Genomic DNA, 16,440 nt, shown 5'->3' on the forward strand with positions numbered 1-16,440 from the left:
GCCGTTTTTTTCCCCCGTTTACTGGCCTTTTTTTGCTTTCCGTATACGGAACCATTCATTTCAATGGTTCCGCAAAAAAAACTGAATGTACTCCGTATGCATTCCGTTTCCGTATTTCCGTTCCGTTTTAACATAGAACATTATGCCCGCAAATCACGTTCCGTGGCTCCATTCAAGTAAATGGGTCCGCAAAAAAAAACGGAACACATACGGAAATGCATCCGTATGTCTTCCGTTTCCGTTCTGTTTTTTGCTGAACCATCTATTGAAAATGTTATGCCCAGCCCAATTTTATCTATGTAATTACTGTATACAGTATATGCCATATGGAAAAACGGAACAAAAACGGAAACACAACAGAAACAAAAAACGGAACAACAGTTCGGTGTTATCTAGATGTTATTATTTTCCCTTATAACATGGTGATGGATCATGTGATTGGACCATGTGATCTGACGTCACCACAGGTCCTTTAGCCGGCAGCTCATGATTAAAGCAGTAAGAAGAGACCGGCAGCTACGCGATCAAGAGGAGAAGGTGAGTTAATTATTTTTTATTTTTTAACCCTCAACTGACCACCTACTAAGCATTCTGTACTAAAGAATGCTATTATCAGGAATTGACACAGGAGCGGCATGACGTAGGTCTGCCGCGCTCCTCCTCCTGCCGTCCTCTCCCCCTCTCTCCCTGCCTCCCACCGTTATGTGAATTGTGGAGGAACGCCTAGGAACGCCAATTCCAGCCCAGCCGTGTCTAGCCGAGCCCAGCCACCTGCTGCCTGTGGAGCGTAGAGGGGGTCGATACGGGGCCAGAGCAGGCATGCTCCCTGAAACGCTGAGACGCTCAAGCGCTGGTGAGGCAGGTGTGCCGCGGGTACTTACCTCCAGCCGGTGATAGGAGAAGCGGATCTGTGCCCTCGGCGTCCGCAGATGCAGGGTGCTTCCTTTTTCCTTCCGTGTTATGAGTGGAGTGTGTTTGGAGACCCTGCTGCACGGCGATGATCAGCTATGATTTGTGAATCCCGGGTGAGCCTGCTGTGAAGCCTGCCGTGGAGGTCGGTGGTCGACGTCGTCAGCCCTGAATTGTGAATCCTGGCTGCACCAGCTGTGAAGCCTTCCGTGGAGGTTGGTGGTGGACGTCGAGGAGTTTGAGGTACTGGTCTCTTTCTGTGGCCCCCAATGGTGTCCTTTGACTGAGAGACGCCCTGGTCTACACCTCTGTCCAGATTTGCCCCCTGTAAAGCATTCGGTCCTAGGGGGGCACTTAGTCGGGTCTGCGGACAATTCAGTGGTTTGGGTGGAAAGGTTACACTTGGGGGGGCATTTTTTGTCGCTGGACGGGGTCCGTTGTAAAAGGACTGCTGCTTCATTCATTGCATTTGACTTTCACGAGAAACTCTTACTCCAACAAGTTATCTCCATTCACTGGGGCTATGCCTGTATTCGCCCGCATGACCTTTGTGTAACCTCTGACAAGCCGAATCAGCCATTTATTTGGGGGTTTATGTACTCAGCTTGTGGGGCTTTATCCTGTTACTTATTTAACTATTATCTTCTCCTCCTATATGTACCAGCCGTTACAGGTTACTGGGCATTGTATGTATATAGGCTATATTAGTCCGTGGGACATCTGTGTCTCTATGCGCGGGATTCGAGTTGTCTGGATCATGTGGTGAGGTGAGGCAGTGTATTAGATAGAGCTGGATTAGTAGTGGAGTTGGCACTGAAAATTCTCTTATAATTTACATTGCCCGGTTTTAAAAGTCACTTCCCCACTCCGCCTAGATCTCTGAACCCTGCTTATAGGTGTAATCTATCGACTTATATAAAAAAAAAAAAATGCAGCCAAAGTACCATAAATCAGGAGGACTGTCCTCGCCGAAAGGTGGCTCGGGGGGAGCCCACAGGCTCGTTTAGATAAATTCTTGAAGTCACCACCACCCAAAACCAGGGGAGGTGTGCAAAGATCTGCCCCACAGACTGAGTCAGTATTGGTTAACACGGACCGGGTAGAACAGGGCTCAACAAAGTCTAATTCGCCTCAGAGGGAAGGCCTGGAAAGTATTAACAAAAAATTAGCAGATATACTGGGAGTAGTAAACGCTACTAGCACCTCAGTTGCAGAGTTGACCTTTTCCCTCTCAGTTGTACAAGGAGACGTCACGATTATTAGAGATGAAATGACAAAGCTGAGATTAAAGGTGAAGGAATTGGAATCCGCAGTCAATTCTGTCACTTCAGAGAACGGTGTATTAAAAAAAAGATTAGAAGAAGTACTGTAGATGAAGATAAATCTTGGCTTAGGGCTCTTTCACACCTGCGTTATTGTCTTCCGGCATAGAGTTCCGTCGTCGGGGCTCTATGCCGGAAGAATCCTGATCAGGATTATCCTAATGCATTCTGAATGGAGAGTAATCCGTTCAGGATGCATCAGGATGTCTTCAGTTCCGGTACGGAACGTTTGTTGGCCGGAGAAAATACCGCAGCATGCTGCGCTTTTTGCTCCGGCCAAAAATCCGGAACACTTGCCGCAAGGCCGGATCCGGAATTAATGCCCATTGGAAGGCATTGATCCGGATCCGGCCTTAAGCTAAACGTCGTTTCGGCGCATTGCCGGAGCCGACATTTAGCTTTTTCAGAGTGGTTACCATGGCTGCCGGGACGCTAAAGTCCTGACAGCCATGGTAAGTGTAGCGGGGAGCGGGGGAGCAGTGTACTTACCGTCCGTGCGGCTCCCCGGGCGCTCCAGAGTGACGTCAGGGCGCCCCAAGCGCATGGATCACGTGATCGCATGGATCACGTCATCCATGCGCATGGGGCGCTCTGACGTCACTCTGGAGCGCCCCGGGAGCCGCACGGACTGTAAGTATACCGCTCCCCCGCTCCCCGCTCCTACTATGGCAACCAGGACTTTAATAGCGTCCTGGGTGCCATAGTAACACTGAAAGCATTTGGAAGACGGTTCCGTCTTCAAATGCTTTCAGTACACTTGCGTTTTTCCGGATCCGGAGTGTAATTCCGGCAAGTGGAGTACACGCCGGATCCGGACAACGCAAGTGTGAAAGAGGCCTTAGAAATAAAGTGGCAGAGTTGGAAGATAGGTCAAATAGATATAACATGCAGCTGGTAGGGTTCCCAGAAGGGGTAGAACAGGATAATCCCTCGAATTTTATTCAAAAATGGCTGGTTGAAAATCTAGGTTCTGACCATGACGCATTTACTTTCTGTGTGGAAAGGGCCCACAGAATCCCCTTTAAAAAACCTCCTCCAGGGGCCCCCCCAGGTCAATCCTAGCAAGATTTGTCTGCTCAAAGGATAGGGACTGGGTACTTAGACGTAAAAGGGAAGTAGCAGACAAACATTTTGATGGTAATCTAATATCAATATTTCCAGATTTCTCGCAAGAGACCCAAATTAAAAGAAGATCGTTCCTGGATGTGAAAAAAAGATTGGCTGCGGCTAAGATTAAGTATTCTATGTTATACCCCGCTAAATTGTGGGTGGTATATAATGATTCTGTGTGTTTCTTTTCCACATAGACGGATGCGGTGCAATGGCTGGACTCGACGGGTTTATGAAAAAGAAGGTTAAGGTGGGGAGGAGGGAGGTTAAGAGGGGAGATGGTGGGGGGGAGGTTTGGTGGAAGGTAAGAGGTTGATGGGTACTATGAAATACCTTGTCAACCATGTAGGGGGTGATTGTGGGGGTGGGTGAAAGGGAGGTATTGGCTGTCGTCACTTGCTTTGTAGGTCTGCATGCCTCTCTACTAGATGGGGGGCTGGGATTTTCATTCATATATATAGTTTATGCCATGTAATATTTTATTCTGGAATGTGAGAGGGCTGGGAGACAGAGTGAAGAGGACGGTGGTGTTTGATCTTGTGGTTCGTCATTTGCCGGCTATAGTGGTTTTACTAGAGACCCACGCAACATCAGATAGGCTTTATACACTGAAAAGGAAATGGGCTTCTTATGAGTACCACGCTTACTATTCGTCGTATTCAAGAGGGGTCAGCGTTTATATTCACCGTGGGATGGAGTTTCAACCTGTAGACAACGTCATAGATAAAGAAGGGAGATTTGTATTCATCCATGGTTTTTGGAAAGGGCAGGAGATGATACTGGCGTTTATTTATAGTCCTCCACCATACAAATCAACTGTCTTCTCTCAATTAACCAAATATATAGCCATAAAAAATCAATGCGCATTATTGGTGGCAGGAGATTTTAACACAGTGCTTGACCCTGAGCTGGATCGGTTCTCCGCCTCTTCTGGACAGGGTCGGACGGGATCGCCTCTGAGTAGTATTTGCCAGGAGCTGGCGCTGGTGGATATCTGGTGCCACCTCTATGGCAACAAGAAAATCTTTTCTTTCTTTAGCCAGTCATATGGTTCAATGTCCCGTATTGACTTGGCTCTTGCAACCAATGATTTCAGTCATCAAGTTCTGAAAATGAAGTAATGAAGTATTAAGCCCATGAAATCTCAGATCACTCCCCAGTCCTCCAGTTTTCAGAGAGGCGGAGGCTCCAGCTTCGGGTAGAACCTTTAAATTGAACTCGCATTGGTTGGATGTGATAGGGGAGCAATGCCAAATTGACCAGGATATACAGGAATTTGGGGGCTTCAATGTAGGCTCAACACATATACATTATGTGTGGGATGCATTGAAGGCCCATATAAGGGGCCTATACTTCACTAAAATCATTAGGCGTAGATTTGAATTGCGTCAAAGGGAACAACAGCTGACAGAGTCAATTAGGAGTCTACGTGCTCTATTAATTGTATGCCATAATGAGCAAAATATAAATCAGTTAAAGGAGGCTAATCTACAGCTCAAGACACTCTTGTATGGCAAAGCACAACATAAGCTTCTTTTCCAAGGTCAAAATCGCTTTTGTGAATCGGGTAAAACGGGCAAGTTCCTTGCACGATTAGTGGCCAATCAGAGAGAAGTTACTACTATAAGGGAAATTAGGAATGCACAAGGAAATAGGGGGAGGTCCTCTGAGGAGATAAGGGAGGAATTTGTGAAATATTACTCTGCTCTCTATAAGTCTGATTCCAGGTTTAGTCGCAATGATATGGACCAATATTTACAACAATTGGATCTTCCTCAGTTAGCCGTACAGGACAGAGAGATGTTGGATCGCCCTATTCTTTTGGAGGAATTGCAATCGATACTCCCATTCCTAAAGTATAATTCAGCCCCCGGCCCAGACGGCTTGCTGTTTGAACTGTATAGGTACCATGCTAAATCGCTCCTCCCGATTCTCCTGCGGGTTTTGAATGAATCCTGTTTACTTGGCTCTTTACCTCCATCATTTAGAGAGGCAGTGATCATTCTGGTGCTAAAAAAGGATAAAGATACAAGCGATATGGGGCCATGTAGACCCATATCGCTCTTAAATACGGACTACAAGATATTTGCTAAAATTTTGGCTAATCATTTGAAGAGGGTTATAGCCTATCTGATACACCCCGACCAGACGCGTTTTATTCCAGGCAGGCAAATACAGATGAGTCTATATAGGGTGTATCTGAATCTCTCTGTTGGGGGTAGTATAGACCACTCCGTCCTGTCTCTAGATGCCGCAAAGGCGTTTGACAGGATGGAGTGGCCTTTTTTGTGGGCCACTATGTCCCAACTTGGTTTGGGGAATATGTTCATGGAAATGACTCAAATGCTATACGAGCAGCCGGTGGCATGTATCAATATTAATGGTAGTAGTTCTTCTGTTATGATGCAGCGAGGGATGAGACAAGGATGCCCCCTGTCTCCCCTTGTCTTCGCCCTATTTATTGAACCGTTGGCCTGTAAGATTCTAAGATTCGCTTAGATAATCGTATAGTCGGCTTCGGGGTGGCGGAAGTGAGCGATAAAATAAGCCTATATGCCGATGATGTGATCCTGTTCTTGGAACAGGGATGGAAAATCATCCCTTATGGGATAGAAGCAATAGAGGAATTTGGTAAATTCTCAGGCTATCTGATTAACTGGACTAAGTCATCGCTCCTCCCGCTGAACCTTAAGGCTGTAGATGAGGGGAGTGGAGTTAGTGTTCTGGCCCCCAATGACTCCTTGGATTATTTGGGGGTTAGGATAGGGGTTCCTATAAATAGATTTTATGAGATTAATTTGGCCCCGGTTTTGAATAAAGTAAAGTCTAAAATATGCGCTTGGCAGAAACTGATATTGGCACAGACAGATCGAATAGCACTGGTCAAAATGATTATCTTGCCTATTGTGTTGTACCCGTTGTGTGCTTCCCCTGTTTGGATCTATGACATCTTTTTCCATAGATTGGAGACTCTTATTAATGATCTAATATAGGGAAGGAAGAGGGTGCGTATAAAGCAGAGATATTTATGGTTGTCGGAGTTAGATGGTGGCTTATCATTTCCTTTCTTTCAAGGATATTATTTATGCGCACAGATTCAGCGTTGTTGTAATGCTAAAAAGAGTTTACTTGCACGATATTTGATAAAGGTTATGGATAAACCAATTGAGAATATTTTCTTATGTTTGGAGTCTGGGTATATGGGATTGAGGAAGTCTTTGTCGATCCCTTGCTCCCTACAGAGGGCTTGGAATAAGCTTAACCACCTCCCGTCTGCCCATTGACTATAAACGTCCAGGAGGTGGATCTCTATTTCTGATAGCATGTTTTAAAACGTCCTGCAGCTTTCCCTCCTGTGCTCTGCCCCTGTACATAGAAACTCCATGACTAAGCTCTCTCCTGACAGCCAAGAACATGGATCTTTACCCTGAGACCTTTTTTGCTGGTCTCCAGGATTTTGATCGCTCTGACAAGCAGTCAGTGCGATCACAAATGCATCTACCATCTCCCTCTTATTACTGCCAGTCAGAGAGGGAGATCGGTATTTAAAGTAGGCATCGCGATTGTAATGTTAAACTGTAAGCCCTGGAGACCGATCAGCATGGTCTCCAGGGCATGTGAGCGCTGTAATTTCCAGTTACAGCGCTCAGAAATGCTTGTACCGTCTCCCTCTCTGTAGCGCTGGCAGGAGAGGGAGATCGGTACATTCACACTCCAGCAGCGATCCCCCAGCAGCTGTTTACACTGGAGACAAATCAGCAGCATAGTCTCCAGAGCATGTGTTGTGAGCTCTGTAATCTGCAGTTACAGCGCTCAGAGAGGCTTGTACTGTCTCCCTCTCATTAGTGCTAGCAGGAGAGAGAGATCGGAACATTTACACTCACCCAGCAGCTGTTTTCACTGGAGTCTAATCAGCACGATCTCCAGGACATGTGACTGTCTGAGCCGGGAGAGTGCAGGAGCTGTCAGGTCTTTCAGAGACCTTGATCAGCCCTGCACTGAGGCTGTACAGCTCTGTATTCTGCTGTACAGCCTCTCTGGGGTGCATTTCTCCTGTAACTGGGGCTACTATGTCAGCCCCAGTTATAGGAGAAATCAACAGTGAAAAGAAAAAAAAAAAAAGTGAAGTTAAATGTCCCCCAAAGGTCTTGTATGACCTTATGGGGGACGCAAAGTGTAAAAAAAATAAAAAATAAAATAAAAAAAAATGTTCAAAAAAAATAAAAAATGACGTTTTCACATGTAAATAAAAATATTCCCCAAGTAAGGAATAAAAAAAATAATAAAAAAAATAGAAAAAATAAAATAAAATAGACATATTTGGTATTGCCGCGTCCGTGACGGTCGGCTCTATAAATATATCACATAAAAGACCCAGTCCAATAATCGCCATGAAAAATAAAAATAAATAACTGTCAAAAAAAGCCATTTTTGTCACCTTACATCACAAAAAGTGCAACACCAAGTGATCAAAAACGCGTATGTCCCACAAAATGGTACCAATAAAACCGTCACCTCATCCCGCAAAAAATGAGCCCCTACATAAGAAAATCTCTCAAAAAATAAAAAAACTATAGCTCTCAGAACATGGACACATTAAAACATAATTTTTTTGTTTCAAAAAGGCTATTATTGGGTAAAACTTTAATAAATAAGAAAAAGTATACATATTAGGTATCGTCACGTCCGTAACAATCTGCTCTATAAAAATGTCACTTGACTGGACCCCTCAAGTGAACGCTTTAAAAATAAATAAATAAAAACTGTGCTAAAACATCAAATTTTTTGGTCACCTTGCCCCATAAAGTGTTATAATTAATGATCAAAAAATCATATGTACCAAAAAATAGTACCAATAAAACTGGCACCTTATTACCTAGTTTCCAAAATGGGGTCACTTTTTGGGAGTTTCTACTGTAAGGGTGCATCAGGGGGGCTTCAAATGGGACATGGCATCTAAAAGCCATGTGGAGTTCCTTTTCTTCTGCGCCCTGCCGTGTGCCCATACAGCAGTTTATGATCACATGTGGGGTGTTTCTGTAAACTGCAGAATCTGGGTAATAAATATTGAGTTTTGTTTGGCTGTTAACCATCGATGTGTTAAAGAAGAAATTGGATTAAAATGGAAAATCTTCCAAAAAAGTGAAATTTTTAAATTTGATCTCCATTTTCCTTTAATTCTTGTGGAACGCCTCAAGGGTTAACAAAGTTTGTAAAATCGGTTTTAAGTAACTTGAGGGGTATAGTTTCTACAATGGGGTCATTTATGGGGGTATCCACTATGTAGGCCCCACAAAGTGACTTCAGACCTGAACTGGTCCTTAAAAAGTGGGTTTTGGCAATTTTCTTAAAAATGTGAAGAATTGCTTCTAAACTTCTAAGCCTTCTAACGTCCTAAAAAAATAAAATGACATTTCCAAAATGATGCCAACATAAAGTAGACATATGGGGAATGTTAAGTAATAAATATTTTATGAGGTATCACTTTCTGTTTAAAAAGCAGAGGAATTGAAATTTAGAAAATTGCAAATTTTTCAAAATTTTTGGTAAATTTGGGATTTTTTCATAAATAAAGGTGAAATATATTGACTCAAATTTATGACTATCATAAGGTACAATGTGTCACGAGAAAACAATCTCTGAATGACTTGGATAAGTAAAGGCATTCCAAAGTTATTACAACATAAAGTGAGATAGGTCAGTTTTGCAAAATTAGGCCTGGTCAGGAAGGGGGCAAATGGCCCAGATGGCAAGTGGTTAAGGAGATTCTTAAAGGGAACCTGTCACCAGGATTTTGGGTATAGAGCTGAGGACATGGGTTGCTAGATGGCCACTAGCACATCCGCAATATCCAGTCCCCATAGCTCTCTGTGCTTTTATTGTGTAAAAAAAACGATTTGATACATATGCAAATTAACATAAAAGAGTCATATCTTACTTGTGTGACCAGAGAAGAGTCATATTTTCAAGCTCTGACTCATCTCAGGTTAATTTGCATATGTATCAAATCAGTTTTTATACACAATAAAAGCACACAGAGCTATGGGGACTGGGTATTGCGGATGTGCTAGCGGCCATCTAGCAACCCATGTCCTCAGCTCTATACCCAAAATCCAGGTGACAGGTTCTCTTTAAAGTTTCTTGTCCTTTTGCCTTCACCCCTCTGTGGAAGAACAGGGGCCTGGTGGAATTCTTCAAAACCACAGATTTTGTTTATTGGTCATGTAAGGGTGTCATGAATGTGTGTCACATGTTTTATGCGGGACATTTTAAATCCTTTAGAGAGTTTCATTTGACCGATAGTTCACCACTAGATTTGTTTATGTATGCACGCTTAAAACACACATTTGAGGCCTCTAGGAATAAAGGCTACATTTTTCCACAGGAAAATCTATTTTTTGATTATTGCTATGCACAGAAAGAAGGGAAGGTTAAGATATCTAGAATATATGGTAAACTCTGAACGGCTTTGGCAACTGTAACACTTTTTAAAAGCCCTAGTAAGTGGGAGCAAGAGTTGAATTGCTCTCCACTACAGTGGACCAGTATCTACAGGAATGTGAGAAGGGCTACAGTTTCCAATGCTCATAGACTGATTCAATTTAAGATCCTTCACCGACTGTATTACACGCCAAAAATGCAGGCGAAATTCCCCCAAAATAAAGGCCGGGACTGCTGTTGCCCTAAATGCGGATATGTGAATGCGGATTTTGTCCATATACTTTGGAATTGTAGTAAATTACAAAATTATTGGGAGCAGGTCTTCATAACCCTACAAAAGAAGTCTTCTATGACATACAACCCTGGGTTGTTGACAGTCATATTGGGATACTATGCTCCAGAAATGGAAATCCCGGTCCGGGGCCGACAGATCTGGATGAGGGGCCTGATGGTGGCAAAAGTTATCTTAGTCAAACACTGGAGCTCTGCCTCCCCGCCCTCGATAAATGAATGGACCCTGTACCTTCAACAAATTAGAATGTTTGAGGATATTGAAAGGAGACGGAGAGCGGCACGCATGACTGGTTAGATATAATTAATACTGTTAATATGGATATATAAGACTGAGCAGCTGTGACGAGCAGCCAATTGCGGGTAGGGGAGGGGGGAAAGAAAAAAGAATGCTATTTTCCCTTATAACCATGTTATAAGGGAAAATAATACAGTGAATAGACTGTCATCTTAGCAACCATGCGTGAAAATTGCACCGCATCCGCACTTGATTGCGGATGCTTGCGATTTTCACTCAGCCCCATTCACTTCTATGGGGCCTGCGTTACGTGATAAACGCACAATATAGAGCATACTGCGATTTTCACGCAACACTCAAGTAATGCGTGAAAATCACAGCTCATGTGCACAGCCCCAGCCCCATAGAAATAAATGGGTCCAGATTCAGTGCGGGTGCAATGTGTTCAACTCCCGCATTGCTCCCGCGCGGAAATCTCGCCCGTGTGAACTCAGCCTAAGGGAACTAAAAATAAAGTAAAAAAAAAAATTATAAAGAGGGGGAAAAATTATTTAAAACCCCCAGCCTTTCTCCATTTTACATCTTAAAATAAACAAAAGTAAATAAATATCATTGTTATCACCACATCTGAAAATGCCCTAATTATTAAAATATTATAACATTCCATAGACATTCCTGCATGGTAAATGTCGTAACAGAAAAAGAAAATCTGAATAGTCAAGCTGCTGTTTCTTCTTTGCTTTGTCATTAAAAAATTTAATACAAAGTAATCAAAAATGGTATCAATGAAAACTTTAGATCACCCAGTTAAAAAGAGCCCCTAGACAGCATCATAGACAGAGATCTAAAAAGTTATGGATGTCAGAATACGACAATGCAAAGAAAAAAGATTTCTCAAAGTTAATTTTTTTAAAAGTTATAAAACATAACAAATCTATGTAAGGGGAGTTTACATAGGCATTTTCAGTCCTGTTACAGCTTTCCGGTATAACATTCTTATAATGGAAAATAACGTAATAGATAGCCCGGAAACCAAACCTTTCCGTTTTAATCTGTCCTCATATACTTCAATGGAGAATAAATAACGCAAATCAGACAGAATGCTGGTTTCCATTATTCATTCTCCATTAAAGTGTATGAGGACGGATTAAAACAGAAAGGTTATTATGTTATTTTCCATTATAAGAATGTTATAATGGAAACCTATAACGGAATTGAAAACACCTATGCGAACGCCTCCTTAATTTGGTATTGCTGTAAGTGTATCGATCAGCAGAATAAAGGTAATATGTCATTTTTACCACACAGTGAGCACTATAAAAAAAGAATCCTGTAAAGCCATGACACAAATGCCTTTCTTTCCAGTGCCCCCCCCGCCTTTAGTATTTTTTTTCCACATTCCATATACATCATATAGATTATTAAGTGGTGCCATTAGAAAATACAACTTGTCCAGCAAAAACCAATCCCCAATCCTTTATATGGATATGTGAATGGGAAATAAAAAAGTTATGGCTTTTGGAAGTCAGAAAGTAAAAAATAGCTTTAGCTTTAGGCCTCTTGCACACGAACGTGTGCTGGCTGTGCCTGTGCTGCGGACCGAAAAATTCATTTGAATGGGGTCCGCGATCCGTCCGTCCCGCAAAAAGATAGTACAAGTTCTATCTTTTTGCGGAACGGAAGCACGGAACGGAAACCCCACGAAAGCACTCTGTAGTGCTTCCATAGGCTTCTGTGCTTCTGTTCCACATCTCCAGATTTGCGGACCTATTCGAGTGAATGGGTCTGCATCCGTGATGCGGAATGCAGATGGCTGGTGTCCCGTGTATTGCCGACCCGCCATATGCGGGCCGCAATACGGCCACAGGGGACACATGGCTGTGTGCAAGAGGCCTTAGGATGAGAAGGAGGACCTGTCACTTTCTCATAGAAATGCAACTAGCGGCAAACCTTTGTAAACACATCATGCCATGACTCCTATGCTGTGTTTTATGGTCATTAGTTTTGATAGCCAAGTGCAGTGAATTGTCAGGTGGGCGATCCCCAGAGATTGTTACGACAGTCATTTGCACTGAGCACTGTGGACTGCCCACCTGACAATTCACTTCTACCAGATCCTGAATCTAATGACACTGAGGCTAAATTCACATGGCAAAAACTGCGGCAGAAAACTCAGTAGTAGATTTATAGCAGATTACTATCTGAAAACAGGTTGTTCTTGGGTGGCAGATTTCTAATTTGGTGGCGGATTTAAATGAGAATTACAAGCGTTTTAGAAAATGATTTATTTAAGGAATTGGAAGAGTATTTAGAAGAGGATTAGAAGAGGTTTTACAAGAGGTTTTGCCAGCATTTTTCTTATCCAGCCCTTTCTTGGAATATAATTCAGAAGTGTTTTTGGTGACAGAAAAGCTACTAAAAATACTTCTAAAACCACTAGCATTTTTTTTCACTTCCTCATTGACTTCAATATAAAATCTGTTATCAATCCACTTAGATGCTTAGAGGTAAGATGCCGCTTCAGAAGCATATCTCAATTTAGCAGTGGAAAAAAACACCACCATGTGCATATGGGGACATTATTTCTATTAAAGTCAATGAAAAGCTATTGATGATATTTTGATTGCAGATTACACAGCGGAAAAACGGTTTTCCGCAATGAAATCCGATCTGGATTAAATTTATGTGAACATACCCTGATACAAGTCCTGATCAAAAGTTTAAGACCACTTGAATAATGGCAAAAAATCATATTTAGCATGGCTGGATCTTAACAAGGTTCCAAGTAGAGCTTCAACATACAACAAGAAGAAATGGGAGTGAGACAAAACATTTTTTGAGCATTCAATTTAATGAAAACAACCAATAAACTGAAACAGGCTGTTTTTCAGCTGATCAAAAGTTTAGGACCACACCTCCAAAAAAAAACTAAACCCCCCCAAAACAGAAATCCAACTTCCAAACATGAACTCAGTAATGAGTAGCTCCGCCGTTATTGTTTATCACTTCAAAAATTCCTTTCGGCATGCTTGATGCAAGCGTTTCCATGAGGTGAGTGGGAACATTTCTCCAAGTGGTGAAGACGGCCGCACGAAGGCCATCTACTGTCTGGAACTGTTGTCCATTTTTGTAAAGTTCCCTTGCCATCCATCCCCAAAGGTTCTCAATTGGATTTCGATCAGGGGAACACGCAGGATGTGCCAAAAGAGTGATGTTATTCTCCTGGAAGAAGCCCCATGTCCTGCGGGCATTGTGTACTGTAGCGTTGTCCTGTTGAAAAACCCAGTCGTTACCACACAGATGAGGGCCCTCAGTCATGAGGAATGCTCTCTGCAACATCTGGACATAGCCAGCGGCCATTTGACGCCCCTGCACTTCCTGAAGCTCCATTGTTCCACTGAAGGAAAAAGCACCCCAGACCATTATGGCGCCCCCTCCACTGTGGCGCGTAGAAAACATCTCAGGTGGGATCTGCTTGTCATGCCAGTAACGTTGAAAACCATCAAGGTTACATTTTTTCTCATCAGAGAATAAAACTTTCTTCCACCTTTGAATGTCCCATGTTTGGTGCTCTCTTGCAAAGTCCAAACGAGCAGTTCTGTGGCGTTCAAGGAGACTAGGTCTTTGAAGACTTTTTTTTGTTTTTGAAGCCCTTCAGTCTCAGATGCCGTCTGATGGTTATGGGGCTGCAGTCAGCACTAGTAAGGGCCTTAATTTGGGTCGAGGATCGTCCAGTGTCTTGACGGACAGCCAATTGGATCCTCCGGCTCAGTGCTGATGAAATTTTTGTTGGGTCTCCCACTTGAATTTTTTGTTCCATAACCCTCAGGATCATTTAAGAAATTCCAAATGACTGTCTTACTGCGTCCCACCTCAGCAGCGATGGCGCGCTGTGAGAGACTCTGCTTATGCAGTTCAACAACCCGACCACGTTCAAAAAGGGAGAGTTTTTTTGACTTTGCCATCACAACGTGTGACTACCTGACAGAAAATGACAATGAATCCACATCTTTGCACAGATTTGGCCTTTTAAAGGCATGTGGTCCTAAACTTTTGATTGTCTCACTCCCATTTCTTCTTGTTGCTTGTTGAAGCTCTACTTGGAACCTTGTTAAGATCCAGCCATGCTAAATATGATTTTTTGCCATTTTTCAAGTGGTCTTAAACTTTTGATCAGGACTGTAGTAGCAGAACTGGAGAGACTAGAAGCAAAAAAGATAAAACAGCGCAGGAGTTGCCAATGATATGGTACAAAACATACTGCTAGTTGCACTTCTTGAAGACGTTACAGGTCCTCTTTAAGCAACAAAAAATTAAACAAGATAAATATGTAATTCTTGCCCACATCATTAACACGGTGCATAAAATAAGATAATTTATAAATTTAGTGTAACACAGGGAATTACATTAAACCATTGGAAGGAAATTGTGTTATTCCCTAATGTAGTTACAAGACAGTGGTGTTCTGCCAGGCTGCACAGAAATAAGTGCCGTCATCCGTAGGCTTAATATTGGTAATACTCAAGGTGCAAGAACTTTCTGTGGCAATTTCCAGGGATATCCTTGTTTTATATTCATTTACAGCTTCAGTCGTTCCAGGCTTGTAGAACAGTAGCCATTTAATAGCCTTGCTGCTGTCTTGATGGTACCAGTGAAGACCTTGATGTATGACATAAATGCCATCAACCCCACAAGTGAATTTAGCTGTTTTGCCCATAGATCGTATAAGAGACTTTAATTCTTGGCAGGAAACTACACAAATAATTCAGAATAATAGATTAGCAGCATGTATTATTATTATTATTATTATTATTATTATTATTATTACTTCTATATTATTATTTCATAAATGTGGTGGTGAGCTGTACCTACCAGTACAAAATATGCACAGAAGTAGGATATATGGCAGCATGTTGAATGTCTTCTTGACGGTGGACCCTTGAAGTCAGTATATCTTACTACTTATCTTTGAGGAACTGCTCTAGCCAATGTCATGTGCTATTTCTTTCTAAGTTGTCTTCATAAGTTAGCCTTGCAATTATATCATATTCAGCAAAACCGCAAGCAACAACCACACGGCTCAGTAGAGCACCTGACATACATATTACAAACCCACAGTGTAACTAACAAGTGACATTTTAAACACAGATGGGTAACTTGTAAATACTACTTACGTACTTACGGATAACTACGTGCACTGAGTAAAAGCCTTGGGGTTCAGGAAACTGGAGTGTCATCCAATACAATTTTCCTGCAAAATGGGGAGTAGAAGCAGAGAGAAAATACTGTGCGTGAAGGGGAAGGGGCGGTCAATTTATCAAAACTGGTCTAAAAGAAGACTGGCTAAGTAGTCCATAGCAGCCAATCAGATTCCAGGTTTTATTTTTCAGAGCTCCTTTGGAAGATGAAAGGCAGAATTTTATTGGTTGCTATGGGCATTTAAGCCAGTGTTCCTTTACAGTTTTTATTAAGAGCTTATTCCTACTTACTCAAGAAGGGGGAGCGTACATTCCCACTGTGACCAGGATTCATTTATCTGTGCTGCTTATATACAGTCACACTAGTTAGCAGATGCAGAGGGCAGATAGCTTAGTGAATGTGTAAGCTACCTTGTCCACTCCTTACCTAATGATAGAACAGGGCAGAAAAAGTGATGATCTCTAGAGACATTTACACTAGTGGTGAGATGCCGGATATGGTTAATGGATAACCAGTAGTGTGATACAGAATAAATTTACCGATGGCATTTATTTATTTTGATGGATTCAATTTCCCTATAAAAAATAAACATAAAAAAATAAAGTTAATTTGCACTGCCACGTCCCAAAACACCCATACTATTAAAATATAAATGTACTTATCCCATACAGTGAATGTTGGAGCAGAGAAAAGGAGAGCAAAGAAGGATGTCTTGTGAGGATTGGAGATGACATTGTGGATGGCCTTGTATAGTATATCATTATTAATTAGTAGTTATTTTGTCCTGCTGTGGGGAAGTTTAGTGCATTTCTCTACTTTCTTAACCCTTTCAGGACCAAGCCATTTTTCACCTTTATGCCCATGCCATGTTTAGCAAATCTGACATGTGTCACTTTATGTGGTAATAACTTTAAAACGCTTTTACTTATC

At 42.2% G+C, this 16,440-nt stretch overlaps 1 protein-coding gene across 1 annotated transcript in view; it reads right to left on the bottom strand.

Annotated features, from left to right (window-relative positions):
* Positions 1–15,607, bottom strand: part of LOC121002480 — a 42,285-nt gene extending 26,678 nt beyond the window's left edge. The window contains exons 1-2 of the mRNA XM_040433932.1: positions 15,494–15,607; positions 14,763–15,063 (exon numbers count right to left, since the gene is read on the bottom strand). Of these exons, the coding sequence (XP_040289866.1) occupies positions 14,763–15,063; positions 15,494–15,548 (356 nt within the window). The 5' untranslated portion in view covers positions 15,549–15,607. The remainder of the gene's footprint in view (positions 1–14,762; positions 15,064–15,493) is intronic.
* Positions 15,608–16,440: the final 833 nt, after the last annotated feature.

Source organism: Bufo bufo, chromosome 5 (genome assembly GCF_905171765.1).
Source record: "Bufo bufo chromosome 5, aBufBuf1.1, whole genome shotgun sequence".
Classification (NCBI taxonomy): domain Eukaryota; kingdom Metazoa; phylum Chordata; class Amphibia; order Anura; family Bufonidae; genus Bufo; species Bufo bufo.